We start from the raw sequence: 18600 nt of genomic DNA, 5'->3' as shown, positions 1-18600 counted from the left end.
GGAGCAACAGATTAGAAGCTCAATGGATTGTGGGTCACAGAAATGAAAGTGAAAATAAAAGCAGGACACACTGAGAGGAGAGAGTGCAGGGCCTGAATGATGCAGCACAAATAAAGGTAATTTGGTTCCTAACATGGTGCTTTCTACACGATAAGAAGCTGATTTCACATGCACTGCATGTTGTTGCTAACAGCGTTGTGCACGTGCTTTAGAACAACAGTGTTTCATGTTTTATTTTCTTACGTGGTGTCTGAGGCACTTGTGATAATAGCTTGTCAATGCAGCCTACTGTTACCTTGAAAATTGAGGCTATTTAGCAGGTCATCTATTCAGTATGTATATAATTATTACAGTAATGTAAGATACATTGTTTTGAATTGCTATTGCATATAATTTAAGTACTGTGTATTGCTATTACATTCTAGCTTGGAATGTATTGACAGTGTACTGTTGTACAGTACAAGGCCAACCATTAATAAGAAAGTTGTATACAGCAATCAATAACGCTCCATCCTTTCACAAATTTAAAAATGTCAAACTTGCAATGCTGTCATGTCGTTGAACTTTGTTTTTTACTGCCCTGCAATATTACTTGCATTTTCGCGCCCTATTTTAAATGTAAGCTCCTGCAGCTGAAAGATTATCTTCCTGAAAAGAAAAGGTATTCTGTTATTTCAGCAACAATGCAAAATCTCTGACTACAGTAAATGCAAAATGAATAGTATGTAGGCTGAACATGAATGCTGCCAATTGAAAACAAGTTTTTTTACATGTTGCATATCAGTTTCTCTGGCAGACATTTACCTTTATTCCATCCACACTCTTTTTTTAATTTTATGACTTTTAACAATCTTTTTGAATCCACAACAGTTGAACAGTTGTGTTTTTTAGGTTAATTTTCTGTTTCTTTGTTTCTTTTTTTTCAGGCTGCACACACTTCACTGTCAAGTATTCTTAATTACCATAACTGGGCTCTTCAGTCGGTCAAGAAACACAAATACGCAGCAACATCTCCACGTGACTGCAAAGTTGTTTAGATCTTTTTTTAACCACTTATTTCATAGATATATTTTTGAATCCTAACGATGGTGTTAATGGTAGTATTGGCTTTTGTTCTGTGTTCTGTAATTGCCCCAAATTATGCCCAAGGCAGCCAAAGATTGTTTCAGGGACTGACTCCTGTGGCTACAAACGGTGAGCCATTTCCCTGGAACATGCTGAGACTCCCAGATACTGTCATTCCTGCCCACTATCACCTCCTTGTGCACCCCAACCTCACCACTCTGAACTTCAGCGCCTCGGTCAGAATTGAAGTGGATGTCATGCAGAGCACCGACTCCATCATCCTGCACAGTAAAGATCTCCTAATCACCAAGGCAATCATTGAGGAAGAGACTGGAGCCAGCCAATCAAGAAAGCCGCTGCAGGTGCTGGAGTACCCGCCCCACGAACAGATAGCCCTCGTTTCATCTGACATGTTGCTTCCTGGAGGAAAGTACTTTATTTGTATCGATTATGCAGCCAACTTATCTGATGGCTTTTATGGTTTCTATAAAAGTACTTACCGCTCAAAAGATGGCGAAACACGGTAAGGCTAAAACCTTTAATGAATTACACCACTTATAAAATGTAAAAGGCTCTAGGCATTAGTTAAAACGAGAATCCGTTACCATAGTTTTGGCGTACAGTCAGAATTAGGTATTAAAAATCAGTATGAATATCAAAATGTGCTTTCTATCTGTGTACTTTTGCAGTTGGGATGAAATTGTAAAATTGAGTTGACTTTTATCACAGCAATGCATAACAGTCATATAATAATATTTCTTGGCACATGCAGTAGCTGCTGGTGGCCCCAAAAATTGGGGAGGCATAAAATATTGGCAGCGGGTCCGACTTTTTTGCTATTACATTTCACTATTTCATTATTCTTTAGTGTTCTGTTAGTGACCTCATGGGTTTTCATTATTCTTTAGTGTTCTGTTACAGTGACCTCATGGGTTTTCATTATTCTTTAGTGTTCTGTTAGTGACCTCATGGGTTTTCATTATTCTTTAGTGTTCTGTTACAGTGACCTCATGGGTTTTCATTATTCTGTAGTGTTCTGTTAGTGACCTCATGGGTTTTCATTATTCTTTAGTGTTCTGTTACAATGACCTCATGGGTTTTCATTATTCTTTAGTGTTCTGTTAGTGACCTCATGGGTTTTCATTATTCTTTAGTGTTCTGTTACAGTGACCTCATGGGTTTTCATTATTCTGTAGTGTTCTGTTAGTGACCTCATGGGTTTTCATTATTCTTTAGTGTTCTGTTACAGTGACCTCATGGGTTTTCATTATTCTTTAGTGTTCTGTTAGTGACCTCATGGGTTTTCATTATTCTTTAGAGTTCTGTTAAAGTGACCTCATGGGTTTTCATTATTCTTTAGTGTTCTGTTAAAGTGACCTCATGGGTTTTCATTATTCTTTAGAGTTCTGTTAAAGTGACCTCATGGGTTTTCATTATTCTTTAGTGTTCTGTTAGTGACCTCATGGGTTTTCATTATTCTTTAGAGTTCTGTTAAAGTGACCTCATGGGTTTTCATTTTTCTTTAGTGTTCTCTTAAAGTGACCTCATGGGTTTTCATTATTCTTTAGTGTTCTGTTACTGTGACCTCATGGGTTTTCATTATTCTTTAGTGTTCTGTTAGTGACCTCATGGGTTTTCATTATTCTTTAGAGTTCTGTTAAAGTGACCTCATGGGTTTTCATTATTCTGTAGTGTTCTGTTAGTGACCTCATGGGTTTTCATTATTCTTTAGTGTTCTGTTACAGTGACCTCATGGGTTTTCATTATTCTTTAGTGTTCTGTTACAGTGACCTCATGGGTTTTCATTATTCTTTAGAGTTCTGGCATCTACTCACTTCGAACCCACTTCAGCACGGATGGCTTTCCCTTGCTTTGATGAACCTGTGTTTAAGGCAAACTACTCAGTGGTAATAAGAAGAGGCGATAAACACATCGCCCTTTCCAACATGCCCAAGGTATTTGCTGTTGAACTCCAGGATTGCGTTTTGTTTATCTGGAAATAATCCCATATATGCAGGAGAGTAACTGAATGGATTCACAAAGCTAATCTCTTTTCTCTTTCACAGTTTGTGCAGGCTTTTACAGCACATATGTATGTAACGCTTGAAAGTATTTGTACAACAAACTGTACACACACACACACACACATACAGACTGTGCACAGTTGTACAGTCTAAACATATTTTTATTTGGTTACATTTTATCAGTGATTGGTTAATTTGAGTATTTTATCATTCGGTAACATTGGGTAAATAATGTTGAAACCTGTTTTTTTTTTTATTGTATTCTGTGATATGTGTAGTCCTGTAGATTGCTGGTTTTGGTACTGTATATAGAAATGGGTACAGTACAGTACAGCTGTCTAATCTGGAGGCTAGTTAGGGACCTCCTGGGATATTCTCACGGAGCACAGTTTGGGAAATTTAAGATTAGGCAGGGTCTATTAGGTTTTGTGCTGTGTAGCGTTTTAAAAACTTGGGTCCCAGTTCCCCCCGGCTGTTAAATACACTGGAAGCTCTGTTTCAAGAGAGTGTTTTGTGTGTTAGATTATGTGAACCAGCATCAATAACAGTACTTGTGAGTCTCCTCAGTGTATGTCTTTCTGTTAAATAGCTTCAGATGCCTCTGTGATGTTTACTGATCTGTTGCTCCTGTTCTGAATTTGAATAGTTTTTCAGTGCCTGTAGAATCCTAGTTGCAAGCACATCTGTGACCTAACAAATCTGCCATGCACTCCTTCTATTACTGTGAGTCCAGCATTACTGTTGGAGTTGAAAAGTCACATCATCAGATACTAATGGTAACTTTGTCTTTTTTCCAATAGTTGAAAACAGTGGAGTTGGGGGGTGGAATATTTGAAGATCACTTTGATGTGAGCGTGAGGATGAGCACCTATCTAGTGGCCTTTATTGTGTGCGACTTCAAGTCAGTCAGTCAGATAACTTCAACTGGAATAGAGGTGGGTTTTTTACAGCACTGAACGCTAACATCCATTTCTAATGTAATGCTTGTGAAGACAAAGGGTTTATTGAGTTCCATTGGAAGCATCATCAGTGTCAACCTCACCCTCCAATAAGGCTATTGTCTGTTCTATTTGTACACGTTCTAGTCCTTCTGGCGATTGCTGGGATGGCTTATTCCACACATGCAGCCAATGCGTTTGTTCTCTGTGTGTAGCCAGTGCTACAGTGTTTGTAACCGCTACAGAATACGCTTTATTTACATCTAGTTTGACATTGGCATGCGAAGACATTGAGTTTTACAAAAGGAAATGTGCTTAAAGAGGTACGAGCAGTCTTTAATAACATGTTTATTAAGAAGTTGTAATGGGGTGCAGCCTATTTTGTGGTGGTTTTGTGTTTTTTGTATTGTTTAGAGTGGATATGAGTGAGTTTGGGGTGTGGTTCAGTGAATTTGTGTGAGGAATGTGTGGAATGTGCCTGGGCTAATGAGGTGCGAATTGCCCAATTAGCCCAGGCACCTGTATAAAAGGGAGTGGTTGGGTATGTTAGGGGGTGAGTGTTTGTAACAGTGAGAAGACGTGAGTGAGTGAGTGAGTGAGTGAGTGAGTGAGTGAGTGAGTGAGTGAGTGAGTGAGTGAGTGAGTGAGTGAGTGAGTGAGTGAGTGAGTGAGTGAGTGAGTCTTTTTGTATAGTTCGGGTTTAGAGCCTGTTTTTGTGTTCGTCTTTTTGGTTGGCCATCGTGCCTTTTTATTTGTGTTTTGTCAATTAAAATATTTTGGTTTCACTGCATTTTCTGTCTGAGTCTTCCCTCTGCTGCTATCCTGCCACAGAAGTATAAAAAGCTTGAAAAGCTTTTGATAGGGATAGTAAGTATTTGATCTACAATACATTTTCATTCAGCTTGAAGAAAACTGAGCTACAGTGTTTAAAAATAAATTTTAAAGTGGGGAAAATCTAGCACTGATATACAGAGAGTGCAGCTTTATCGGGACATGTAAACATATCCTGAATAAGTGGCTGTCCCAATTAAATGAGAGGCATTTGAGAGGACCTTAGTCACACTTACATTCATAATTTACAACATGTGCAAGAGTGGAGAAGTATTTGTACTGTTTTTTTTTATTTCTAAATGAAAAGAAACAGAATGAAATGACATCACATTATGAATACATATTAAATACATCATGTAAAACATGTCAATTGTTCTTTTTTTATTCCTAAACAAAATGAATTGCTGTTTTTAATTTCTAAATTAAATGAAATGAAAAAGAATGAAATCACATCTTATCACAAGGCAAGACACGCCAACTTTCTTTGCCACAGCAGCCTGAGAAACCACAGGAGACTCCAGCTCCTTCAAGAGTTCAACGTGGTTTACATAATTTCACACCATTTGAAAATACTGTATTCCAATTAAATGAATTAAATTAAATTGAACAACATAAATAGCATAGGGAAGAACCGTCTCCCAGAGTTGTATCCCATTTAAGCAGACATCCCGATTAGGCAGCGCTGACTGTACCACCTTCATCTAACAAAGTTTTGAACTTCCTTATGCAGGTTTCCATTTATGCTGTGCCAGACAAGTGGGACCAAACCCATTATGCTCTGGAAGCAGCAGTGAAACTCCTGGAGTTCTACGAGCAGTACTTCAATATCTACTACCCTCTGCCCAAACAGGGTAAGCTGCGATTCGCCAGGCTGGGCCAGCTGGCACACAATGCTGTTTTTCATCTTAGTACCTAAATCATTAAGGCAGCCACTAGAATGTGCCTTTAAATGTAATTTAAATTGTATATAAATGCTAGAGTTCTAACATTCCCCAATGTTGACCAACCCCAGCATTCTCCTTCATTTACTGTACTATACTGTCTCTAAGTAAAAGAAAAAGATACATGTGAAATAGAGTAAGAAGCAGAGTTGGCTGTGTATTTTGTGAAACTAGCACAAGCATGTGTATTCGTTTTGTACAGAAATATAAAGATCAGTTGGAACTGGCAAGGCGCTAACCTAGATTTCCAGCATTGCCTGCTCCTCTGAGCTCAGTGATCTCAACATACTGTATTGTGCATTTAATTCTAACTCGGCTTTAGATCCTGTTATATTTAGGGTTTGTTATACCCCCCCCCCACCCCCCCACCCCTCCACTAATAAAACAAGGGGTCATGGAATAAATACAGAAAGACATAGACATACTGTTTAAAGCACCTGCTGGCCAAAGTGTATGTGTGTAAAGCATGTATTTATGTGTGTTATTGCTGGATAAGATGGGTACAGAGGTTTGTTCTGTGATTTGCAAGCCGTATCTACAGAAAGCCACCTATTGTATTTATTAGATCTGGTTGCTATTCCTGACTTCCAGTCCGGTGCTATGGAGAACTGGGGCTTAACCACTTACAGGGAGACCGCCCTGCTGTTCGATGCTGAGACCTCCTCAGCCTCAGATAAGCTCTGGGTTACCATGGTGATCGGCCACGAACTGGCCCATCAGGTAAACATCTCCTGTGTCTTCTAGCTGTGCTGATAAGAGCTTGTGAAAAATGACACTGTCAGGATAGAATACGGGGTAATGCTTTACAGTAAGTGTCTGTAATTACTGAGTATTTACATAGCAGTTACATAGTGCATACATGTGTAATTGTACATGTTTACAATGTTATTGTGCATAGTTACAATGTACTTAATGTGTCAATCTTTTTGCATGATATATGTAAGTACACAATTGTATCAGAAAAGGGTTAGGCTTAGAGTTAGGGTTAGGGAGTTAGGTTCAGAGTTAGGGTTAGTGGGGTTAGGGTTAGATCATGTAGCTGTGCATAATAACATTGTAAGTATGTGTAAGTACACATGTGTTTACTAAGTAACTACTATGTAAATACACAGTGATTAGACACTTACTGTAAAGTGTTACTGTATGGAAACGCAGTTTGTGAATGGTCTTGTATTGTCAACACTGCATAGTGACTTGGATTCATCCATATATGGTACAAATATGCTGATTCCTCTGAGGTACCAGTAAAAAAACGACAAGTTTAGATAGAAATGTACACTTTAAAAATATAATAAAGTATTGAATATAAAGGTACAGCATAGGTCAGGACCAGCCAGGTTTGTAATGCATTAGCATCAGGATAACTGCATAATAGTCCTCTATTTTTGCTGGTGAACTGATACTAAATAAATTCAGACCAAAGTTGTCCCTTCAGGGGCTGTGTAATTTACAATTCCTCAACACATGGTTACAGTTAGCAGCACAAAAGTCCTTTCTCTTTGCAACGTGTTCACAATTGATTTTTTGCCTTTTCTCATGTTTTTGTATTTTCTGCAAAAAGCCATCTATAGTACATTGTTACACTGGGTGGTGACTTTGTCGCTAAATAAAACAGATTCATTCTTTCCTGTTTTTAGAGCCGTCAGAAGTGATTTTCAAGAATTGTTGCTTCTGTTTCTAGAAGCATTTGTAGAAAGCCCTTTCCTTTGGGTATAACCCCCCTGTTTCCTTTGTTCCCCTCCAGTGGTTCGGTAACCTGGTGACCATGCAGTGGTGGAATGACATCTGGTTAAATGAGGGGTTTGCCAGATACATGGAGTTTGTCTCAGTGGATGCCACTTATCCTGAACTGCAAGTGGTCAGTACTACTACCCTTTACTTGGTGATCTTTTGTCTTTTTAAACCCGAAGGACATGAACAATAATTGGGAATGGATAGAACTACATAACAATTAAACTTCAAGTCTGTATACTGGTTGCGTCACACCATACTACACCTGCTCAGAATAAGAACATAAGAAAGTTTATAAACGAGAGGAGGCCATTCAGCCCATCTTGCTCGTTTGGTTGTTAGTAGCGTATTGATCCCAGAATATCATCAAGCAGCTTCTTGAAGGATCCCAGACACAATTCTCTGTGTAAAAAAATGCCTCCTATTTTCTGCTCTGAATGCCTCTTTATATAATCTCCATTTGTGACCCCTGGTCCTTGTTTCTTTTTTGAGGTTGAAAAAGTTCCCTGGGTTGACATTGTCAGTACCTTTTTAGAATTTTGAAAGCTTGAATCAGATCGCTGTGTAGTCTTCTTTGTTCAAGACTGAACAGATTCAATTCTTTTAGGGATCTGACCTCGAGGATGGAAGCGTTTAACTTGTAAGAAATGAATTAGAACAATCTGTGTCAGTTATGTATAGTGTCAGCAGCAGATCCGTTGTGTATAGTGTATGCATGTATGTTCTGTATAGTAACACAATGGACTGTGGAATCTAGATGATACAAAGTAACCCTAACTTCCAAGGCTCTCTTCTCTTTCAGGGGGACTACTTGCTGGGCACCTGCTTTGCGGCCATTGGAAGGGATTCCATGAACTCGTCCCGCCCCATATCCAGCGCAGCAGAGAACCCCACGCAGATAAAGGAAATGTTCGATACTGTCTCATATGACAAGGTGCGGTCACTGTTTCCATGCAGCTGGCATGGAAGCCAGAGCATGCATGATTGTAGGGTGTTGTACGATACAAGCTGATCCACATACCAGGGGTCCACGGCTGGACACTCTGACCTTGAGTGGGGTACACATAATCTTGTGTGTTACAGCACAATGTATGGTCTATATGTGTATCCAGAATTAAACGCAAAGAAATAAACAGTATAGCTAATCTTAGTGTAATGCCATTTCCATCTGATACAAACTATCTGATACAAGCTGTCATGTTGTGACTCCAGTCTGTTCGGGATTATGTTGCAGTTCCCAGTCACTCTGTAACACTGTTTAATACAGCTTTCGCTGCATGCAGGAGATGGCACTATTGGGTATAGATATATGTGTGACAGGTCTGCACAATACACAGCTTTGGTTCAGCAGCAGTGAAGTGTGCATCTCTTTATGTTGTCAATGCATCAATCTATTACACAAGCCTTCTGATTCAAAGACATTTCAGACTGCTGTAGCACACCAATGTCAAGGTTATATATATATATATATATATATATATATATATATATATATATATATATATATATATATATATATATATATATATATATATATATATATGTGTGTGTGTGTGTGTATATATATATATATATTACAGAACTGTTATATAACTTGTTTATGAAACTGTATCAATATACTTAATTGAATATCTTGTTGTATTTGACAACCCAGGGGGCCTGTATTCTACACATGCTGAGGAGCTTTCTCACTGAAGACATTTTCCAGAGTGGGATCGTTCGCTATCTGAAGAAGTTCAGCTACAGAAATGCCAAGAATGAAGACTTGTGGAACAGCATTGCAAATGTACTGGAAACCCTTTTTATATCCTCAGTCACCACACGCCCTCTCCACCAATACACAGCCACTTCTCTCACTGTCTGGAAACCCTTTTTATATCCTCACCACACGCCCTCTCCATCAACACACAGCGACATCTCTCACTGTCCCCATTCTAAACAGACTAACCTGATTTGACAAAATTGTTTGTAAAATACTGAATGGATGAATACAAAAGTCAGAATTACAAAAATATTGAAAGTAACTGAATTCAAAAGTGTCATTGAATCTAGCAACAGATTCCACATATTAAAGTTTAGAAACATGCCATTTAAAAATGTATGCCTAAAGTTGATGAAATGATCAGATACAACACTTTAAATATTGACTGTTATGTGTCTTTTATTACCAGACCTGCAGTGAAGAAGACTTCACATCAGGTGAATTCTGCTATAGCAGCAGTCAGGCTTCAAAAAATGCAGTAAGTATACTGATACATTTGTTTAATCAGTTTTCAGACAGATACACGGTTGTATCTCTGTGATTCAAGTCAGTTTTCAGACAGAAACACGGTTGTATCTCCCTGATTCAAGTCAGTTTTCAGTCATGCTGGAACCTGATCAAAAAGGTTCTGAAACTGGGGGTCCAAGGACCACTGGAAGGCAGCAGCAGGTGACCAGGGGGTCCCCAGGAAAATCTAGAAACTTCTGTTTTGTAAAACGTACAGAAATATGTTCTTTGACTGTCGCGGTGAGAGACAGGCTTTATGATACTTACAACCAATATTATACTTAAACATTTACACTTACTCGGTTTTCATTTGGTGGTCCCTATTCATAAAGGGGTGCCCCAGACAAAAACAAAAAGTGTGAGAACCTCTGATTAATAGGCTGTTCAGATTGTGAAAATGAACGAGGTTTAAAATGGAACTGTCAAAAGGGATGGAGATTCACTGAGAGAGAACAGTACGTTGTTCATGTCTGTTTGTACTTGTGCAGTACCAGTATGCTGGGGAGCACCTGGATTTGAAGGCGATGATGAACACCTGGACTCTTCAGAAAGGAATCCCTCTGATCATTGTGGAGCGCAGGGGGAGCACAGTCACACTGAGACAGGAGAGGTTCCTGAAGGCTGTTCTCCACAGTGACCCTGTGTGGTCCTCTCTGCAGCAAGGGTACAATCCAGCCTGCCACTCTCTGCATTGCTGCTGTGGTTCTGAAGGGCCACATGCCGTTTAATAATCTTCATCTGTCTTTTAACTTCTGTGTTCCAGCTACCTTTGGCATGTTCCTTTGACCTACATCACAAGTAACTCAAAAAACATTGGTAGACATCTGCTGGAGACACAGTCAGGTATTCCATCAATGTAACCGTGTACAGTAAATGGTTTATTCACACTGGTAACACTTAGATTGCTTCTGCCATAAATTGACTTACATTTTGAAGGAAAGCACACTTTGTTAAATTGGTCAATGTACAAAAGTAACTAACATACTGTGTATGTAAAAATTGAGAGCATAATCTGTGCCATTTTAAAGAGCTTTGTGAGAATGCTTCTCAGTGATTGTCACTGCCTGTATTCTTCTAATTGTTGTAATGCAGATACCATTGAGCTGGAGGGAGAGGTGAGCTGGGTGAAGTTCAATGCTGATATGAATGGATATTATGTTGTACATTATGAGGGAGATGGATGGGACTCGCTGATTCACTTACTGGATCGGAACCACACTGCTCTGAGCCACAAGGACAGAAGCAACCTCATCCACAATGCATTCCAGCTGGTCAGGTAACACTGTCTTGCAGTCTGCTCTGTGTTGTGTTGTTGCAATGGATTGAGTCTGCAAGCTTGTTTCCGTATAGGACTTCACCTTCATAATAAGGAATTGGAGAGTCCTGTGATATTTCCTGCAAGGGTCCATGCTCTTAATTCCAAACCGAAAGCCATGCATTGGAAAATACAGAATAATGCAAACCGGTTAAACCACAGAAAATATTTTTTTTTCTCTCTTGCTTTCATTTTAAAATAGCACTTTGGCGCCACCAGCTGGAGGTTGTTGAAACCAAAAAAACAGAGAACTTGCACTAAATATCCCATAAGAACCTAGGGAGAAGAAATAACACCATGTAGTACAATAACCAGTGCGCTTGGAAAGACAGGCAGTCAGGTATCTCTGAAACGATTTAGGATGTCTCTTCTATCATAACAGCCTTTCACAAATATATTGTTTTCTAATCCTGTTAAATGATATAAAGATTTCATTTATGTTTACTACCATTTACACATTGTGATTGATCAAGTCATTTATTTAAACTAATCTTTTGTTTAAAAACTACAAACTAGGGGCTTATTTTAATAGGGACTTCTTTAAATGCAGTAAAGTGGTCAGGTTATACGCAGCAGTCACAATAAATTACCAAACAAATTAGTTTCAATATGTGATATGAATTATTGCACTTTGCTGCAGATCATGGTCATCTTTGGGAACTGTTTTCCAGAGTCTTGGGGTATAGTACCTATGTGCCTGGTTGTGGTATTTTCTGTAAGGTGTAAAATGAGCAAAGAACGAGTGTTCATTAATCAATGAAAACATTCTAATCAGACTTGTGGTGAGGCTTCATGAAGTTTCTTGTCTCCAGTGCAGGGAGGCTGACTCTGGACCGAGCCCTTGATCTGAGTCGCTACCTCAGACACGAAGCCCATAACATCCCCCTGCTGCAAGGACTGGGCTACCTGGAGGCCTTCTACCGAATGATAGAGAAGAGAAACATCACAGACGTGGCTCAAAACTTAAAGGCATGTTTAAATCAATTTGCAAAATATACACACCATCTGTGTAATGTTAACCATTGAAACTCACAGGGGTCTGTTTAATAATGCAAACAGGTTTTGGGTCTTAATACTGCCACCCTAAATCTCTTCCCACTCTATTGTATTGTATTTAGTGGCTTTTATAAATGGGTCAATTGCTAGGAAACTTCAGATGGTTTCAATCTTGGCTAGATCCACCATTTGATTTGCTCATTAAAATAGACCCCAGCATATGAAAAACCACCATTGATGTCTTCACTGATTAATCTGAGTACTGCATGTGTCCAGAATTATATCCTGCAGTACTTCAAGGCTGTGATCGACAAGCAGACCTGGAGCGACGAAGGCTCAGTGTCAGACAGAAGGCTTCGCTCTGAGGTCCTAGGACTGGCCTGTGACCTCGGCTACCCTCCTTGTGTTAAAAAGGCACACCAGCTCTTCACTGATTGGGTTGAATCCAACAGCACTCTCAGGTTCTTGGACTTGTACTCTTGTTTTCTCTCACTGTATCTGTATCTAGCTCTGCAGGCTGAGCTTCTATGATTCCAAACTGCTGGCAGCATGTGGCATTATGCCTTTAAATAATATGGTGATAATATTTACATCAAACCTACAAGCATATTATTTAAAGACCTAATGCTTCTGATAAAAACATACAATAAAACAAAGTGTAATTTCTTCAGGGAGCGATTCTGCTTGGGCACTAGGAGTAAAATCCACAATTCACAAGCAGTTGGTAAATGCATAGGGGATAACACACCCTGGCACGTATATGAAATAAGTGAGTGTAACTGCTGCTGTAGTAAAGCAATGCTACATGGATCTGTATTGCATTTCTACAACTGCAGTAAAACCCTTTTGTGGCATGATCCCCAGTAGCCTCTTGTGCTTGCAGTTTACCCACGGATGTGATTGAGACAGTGTATTCTATTGGAGCTCAGAGCGCTGAGGGATGGGCGTACCTGCTGGAGAAGTACCAGGTCTCAATGTCGGGGGCCGAGAAGAATAAAATATTGGGAGCCTTAACAAGCAGCAAGGACACCGGGAAGCTGTTAAGGTATGTACAGCAGGGTACAAATGCAATCCACTCTGGTTTTACCGAACATGGATCAAATGCAAACAAGTTGATTTTTTTTGTTGTATGTGTGGCTGAATTCAAACTTAAGGTGTATGTTGTTGTTTTTTTTTACTGTCTCCTTAGCCTTTTCTGATGTTTCAATCATTCCGAGTGGTTCTTCTTGAAATTGCTCATATCCTGTGTTTTTTTCACAGGCTCTGCTGATATGCTGTGTTTTTCACTGGCTAACCTGATATACTGTGTTTTTCATAGGCTCTGCTGATATGCTGTGTTTTTCACTGGCTCTGCTGATATGCTGTGTTTTTCACTGGCTCTGCTGATATGCTGTGTTTTTCACTGGCTCTGCTGATATGCTGTGTTTTTCACAGGATCTGCTGATATGCTGTGTTTTTCACTGGCTCTGCTGATATACTGTGTTTTTCACTGGCTCTGCTGATATGCTGAGTTTTTCATAGGCTCTGCTGATATGCTGTGTTTTTCACTGGCTCTGCTGATATGCTGTGTTTTTAACTGGTTCTGCTGATATGCTGTGTTTTTCACAGACTGCTGATATGCTGTGTTTTTCACTGGCTCTGCTGATATGCTGTGTTTTTCACAGGTTCTGCTGATATGCTGTGTTTTTCACTGGCTCTGCTGATATGCTGTGTTTTTCACAGGTTCTGCTGATATGCTGTGTTTTTCACTGGCTCTGCTGATATGCTGTGTTTTTCACTGGCTCTGCTGATATGCTGTGTTTTTCACTGGCTCTGCTGATATGCTGTGTTTTTCACTGGCTCTGCTGATATGCTGTGTTTTTCACTGGCTCTGCTGATATGCTGTGTTTTTCACTGGCTAACCTGATATGCTGTGTTTTTCACTGGCTAACCTGATATACTGTGTTTTTCACTGGCTAACCTGATATACTGTGTTTTTCACTGGCTAACCTGATATACTGTGTTTTTCACTGGCTAACCTGATATACCGTGTTTTTCACTGGCTCTGCTGATATGCTGTGTTTTTCACTGGCTCTGCTGATATGCTGTGTTTTTCACTGGCTCTGCTGATATGCTGTGTTTTTCACTGGCTCTGCTGATATGCTGTGTTTTTGAGCAGTTATTACCTTAACACACACTTAAAAACAAAGCACTTTAAGAACACAAAAGAAACAAACAATAACTGAGTTATATTTAAGACCACTCGTACTGATTGCAAATTAATAGTACAGAAATAAATAATGAAAATGTAATTGAGAGAAGCTGATTACTCTTTAAGGACAAGCGTCACGTCTTCATTCTGGGTGAGCCCTAGAGATCGATGGCTATGCTGGTCTATGGGAACCTGCAGGCCCTATCAGCCCTGAACAGGCTAGTCTTGTTCATTCATTCTGAATGTCTTTCCCATTCCAGATTGCTGGAGCTGGGAATGGAGGGGGATGTGATCAGGACACAGGATCTGTCCACAGTTATCTACAGCGTGAGCAGGAATCCCATCGGACATTTCCTAGCATGGGATTTTGTTAAGAAACACTGGAGTGAACTTGTGGAAAAGTAGGTATTTTCCATGTCATAGGCTTGCTTGTTTTCAGATGTGTTCATTGTGATGTTATTAATAGATTACATCGCCTGAGCTGATCACTGTAAAGAGACACTGACCTCTCTCTACCTGTAATACAAGGTGCTCAAGCTTCCCTTGCTTTTAAAAGGGAAATACATTTAAATGATCTCATTTTTCTCCACAGATTTCATCTGGGATCATCCTGTATAAGAAATATCATTATTGGCACAACAGCTCAATTTTCTTCCAGGGAAGAACTGGAGGAGGTACAGTCCTATTTATTCATTTTTTAAAAGCTGGTATTCCTTTAATACATACTGTAGTAAAAATATTTCCAGACCATTTTCATTTTGATGGGTGAAGCCTATTCTTCCTGCCACAACACTATAAGTACACTTCCTGTGCAGTGAGTGTGTGCACAGGACATTAACATGTAGTGTTGTGGCAGGCTAAACTGGCTTCCTCTGTCACATTGAAAATAAAGTCTGGAATATTTAGTGATCTTCAGCAAAATCATAAGGGGAAGCAGTAGTTGTAATGCCGTACTGTACAGTAGGCCCTGCGACAGGTGCTGGCATCATTTCAGAGCAAAGTAAAACAGCTGTAACACTATGAAAGCAGCTTGACACAGCTCAGGAAGGAGCAGCTACATGTATTTTTCTATGTAGTTTATTGCCTTGGCAACTGTTAAAATACATCTAAATATTAAATGTTTTTAAAATACACCTACCACATACTGTACTTTGTAACATAAAGCTTTGCACAATTAGGATGTTTAAGAAATTCAACAAGGCTCTAAACAAACTTAACTTTTTCAGGTGAAAATGTTTTTTGAGTCCATAAGAGAGCAATCTTCCCAGCTCAGGGTCACCCAGGTTGCCATAGAGAACCTGGAGAAAAACATCAAGTGGCTGGAACGGAACCTGGAGACACTGAGAGATTGGCTGCTGAAGAGCTTGCAGTGACACCGCCTGTACTGAAGAGGGGGCACTGTGGCTAGACTGGTGACATCAGAACAGCACTGAAGAAAGAGGAACCTGCAACTGGAAATGCTGGACAACATGTTTTCCATCTGTTTGTTAATGGTGTGAGATTAGAAAAAAAAGGCTATTTTTAATTGGAGTGGAGTTGAAAGAATGTGTTATTAGTTATTGTTCTATGATTTGTGGCTTCAACCCTAGTCACTAAGGCCCTATATACTGTACTGTAAGGTGCCTGAACTGACTCAAAATGAAGAATTCGTCAATGGGTGAACTGGGCTGTTGCACTCTACTTAGGAGAGTCTACTACCCCTTCAAAGTCTCTACGATTGAGTCGTTCTAGAACAGCACTCTGGAATGCATCAGCATTGTATCATTCTAGAACAGCACTGTGGGATGCTTCAACAATGTACCATCTTTGATTTTGGCACCTGTTGGTAGATGAGGTAACCATCGCTTACTTTTGTGTGCAAAAATTCGCAGTTGTAAAACTAGTAATTATTTCACCTGTAGTACCCATATATCCATGCATAACATGGAAGCACTGCAACTTGGTAAGATGAAGACTGTGAGCCAGGTGCTCAATCAACCCAGTCAACGAGGGGCCCATGAGAAATGAGCTTCACTTACTGGTGCGTCTTTAGGGGGCGCTGGTGTTACGTGTCAGGTCGACAAACTGAGGATTAAGCAAACAAACACCCACACAAATAACCCCATAAAATGTGTATGTTCTGGATGGAATATCACAAAATATCACTTATCACTTCTCTCAATCCCTCTCGTTTCATTGAATTCAATTCAGTCCTCCCACATACTCATAAACCACACTTTCATACATCACATCATGAAATATACCAACACATACTGTAATAACAGAAATGAAAATGTATGAAGTCATCCAGATATAATTTAGGACTCCCGTTGCATTGCAGTTTTTAATACATGTTAATAGAGCCTCACATGAGATTAATACAATTTACCACACGCCTACGGTACAGGTAGGTAATTTACAAGAAATGTTCACAGGAAAACAAGGAATGGCTCAAACTGCTATGCAATGGGAGTCTTCATGTTGCACACCGTAGCCATTTTGCATATAGTTTAGTGCAGTCAGGATAATCCAGTGCAATCTACAGTACATGTAAATCAATATCTCAAGTTAATCCAAGTTACCCTTGGATACGGCTAATTCAGCAGTAAAGGGTCCCTAGCACTGGTGTCCAACATGTGCCAGTTTCTTGTATATGTTTAAGAGTGATTTTTGCATTATGGTCATTTTATTTTTTTGTTCTGCTGTGCAAGAGATTGTATAGGTAAGAAACTAGTTGTTTTAGGCATGTCTGATGCTTTCTGGTGTGGAAAGGAAAAGCATCACTCAGGGTGAGCTGTAATTCTGCAGTTTTTGCACTAGCTGCTGTAACTACTGTACACCCACTAACAGTTATACTCAGAAACAACACTTGAGGTTGTTCAGTGCACGAGTGTTCTGTCTCAATATAAACGATGTGAGCGTTGCTCATGGTTGCTGAATATCGATGTTGTATATATGAAGGAGCGCCATGGTGCTTCCCCTAGTCGGGTTTGTAACAGGTGATGATGTGCTCTTCCATTTGTTTTAGAGGACCTGTTTAGTTAGCTCTATGTTTAAAGAAACTTAATTCATCAAGTGTTTTGTAATCACGGATAGTATAATGTTTCATTGAACAGCACAGCGGGCCTCTGTGTTCTCTTTTTCTGCACAGAGGATGAACAATGGTAATGTTATAAAGCTAGTATCGTGTTAAAATGGTTTGTCCCCTCACAAGACAGAACAGCAGTCTCTTCTAAAATATGTACTTTTTTACTTGTCAAAATCCTATAGTATTGCGTACTCTGTTGATGAATCGTACCTTTCCATACCTAACCGAACCTAACATTTTTTGTTTTTGTTTTTCTGCTGTTTAAGTCAAACGTGTTGAAACTGTTTGAAAACAAATAAAATCATGTTGTTTTCTAAAATCAAATCAAATAAAATCATGTTGTTTTCTAAAATCAAATCAAATAAAATCATGTTGTTTTCTAAAATCAAATCAAATAAAATCATGTTGTTTTCTAAAATCAAATCAAATGAAATCATGTTGTTTTCTAAAATCAAATCAAATAAAATGATGTTTTCTAAAGCTTCCTGTTTTTTGTCAACTGCTGACATGCCTGGCCTGCAAAGCCAGTCGGCTGTATGTATTTGCAAGCTTATTTTTCTCAAGACCAGATTTTCAAAGATCAAAACTGGGACACATTGTTAAATAATTGATAAGACTAAACCATTCAGATATAGGGCATTTTAATGGTTATTTAAACAGCCATCCTCTTTTAATTATTATTTTATTTAGTTTTCACTGCAGGTGCCATAAACGTTATTTTGATAAAAGTTATTTAGAGTGTCGCGCTACATGAAGTAGTTGAAACCGATGTAGCATTATTTTCAGGTACGCTGTAAAAAACGGTACGCAGCACAGTGCGCTTGCTCGCGCATGCCTAAACAATTTAAGCTAAGAAAGCAGGGACCCGCGCATTCAAATCTGGTGCGTTATGCTGTTTTTGAGTCTTTTACATCTTTTTTTAATTGAATTGATCATATTTAACATCATCGTTGCTAATGTAATGTATCATGTTTTTCAACCATTAAGAAAAATAATATGGTCTTCACATCTTGTTAAATTTAATTTATCATATTTTCTAGTCTTTTAAATCATTGTTAATGTAATTTATCATTAAGATAATATGCAGTTCATTGGGTCTTGTACATTTTTGTATTTGTGCAACTTTGCGGTGGACTTGTTGTGAATTATTTTTTTCTATTTATAGAAATTGATTGTCTGTTTCCAGTTTGAGTTTGCAAAAAACAAAAACAAAACAAATCAAAAAAATTAAT

General features: G+C 39.0%; 1 protein-coding gene across 1 annotated transcript; it reads left to right on the top strand.

Moving 5' to 3' along the window:
- On the top strand, window positions 1-17848 carry LOC117966184 (endoplasmic reticulum aminopeptidase 2-like). The gene is made up of 19 exons (XM_058988840.1): window positions 1-116; window positions 927-1588; window positions 2882-3020; window positions 3890-4024; window positions 5589-5709; window positions 6365-6519; window positions 7544-7657; window positions 8333-8464; window positions 9185-9316; window positions 9702-9770; window positions 10288-10463; window positions 10563-10642; window positions 10892-11075; window positions 11927-12083; window positions 12387-12571; window positions 12994-13155; window positions 14562-14702; window positions 14894-14975; window positions 15528-17848. Exons 2-19 carry the CDS (start codon window positions 1086-1088, stop codon window positions 15672-15674), a joined length of 2814 nt encoding a protein of 937 aa, XP_058844823.1. The 5' UTR covers window positions 1-116; window positions 927-1085; the 3' UTR covers window positions 15675-17848.
- Window positions 17849-18600: the final 752 nt, after the last annotated feature.

This window comes from Acipenser ruthenus, chromosome 2, assembly GCF_902713425.1.
Source record: "Acipenser ruthenus chromosome 2, fAciRut3.2 maternal haplotype, whole genome shotgun sequence".
In the NCBI taxonomy this organism is placed as follows: domain Eukaryota; kingdom Metazoa; phylum Chordata; class Actinopteri; order Acipenseriformes; family Acipenseridae; genus Acipenser; species Acipenser ruthenus.
Note: the sequence above shows the minus strand (reverse complement) of the source record. Positions and strands in the feature narration are given on the sequence as shown.

What these genes read in the sequence shown, in the direction of transcription:
- LOC117966184 (XM_058988840.1), top strand. Translation starts at nt 1,086, where the DNA reads ATGGTGTTAATGGTAGTATTGGCTTTTGTTCTGTGTTCTGTAATTGCC. An exon ending in GCCACGAACTGGCCCATCAG is followed by an intron (nt 6,520 to 7,543) that starts GTAAACATCTCC and finishes GTTCCCCTCCAG; the next exon opens with TGGTTCGGTAACCTGGTGAC. An exon ending in CTTATCCTGAACTGCAAGTG is followed by an intron (nt 7,658 to 8,332) that starts GTCAGTACTACT and finishes CTTCTCTTTCAG; the next exon opens with GGGGACTACTTGCTGGGCAC.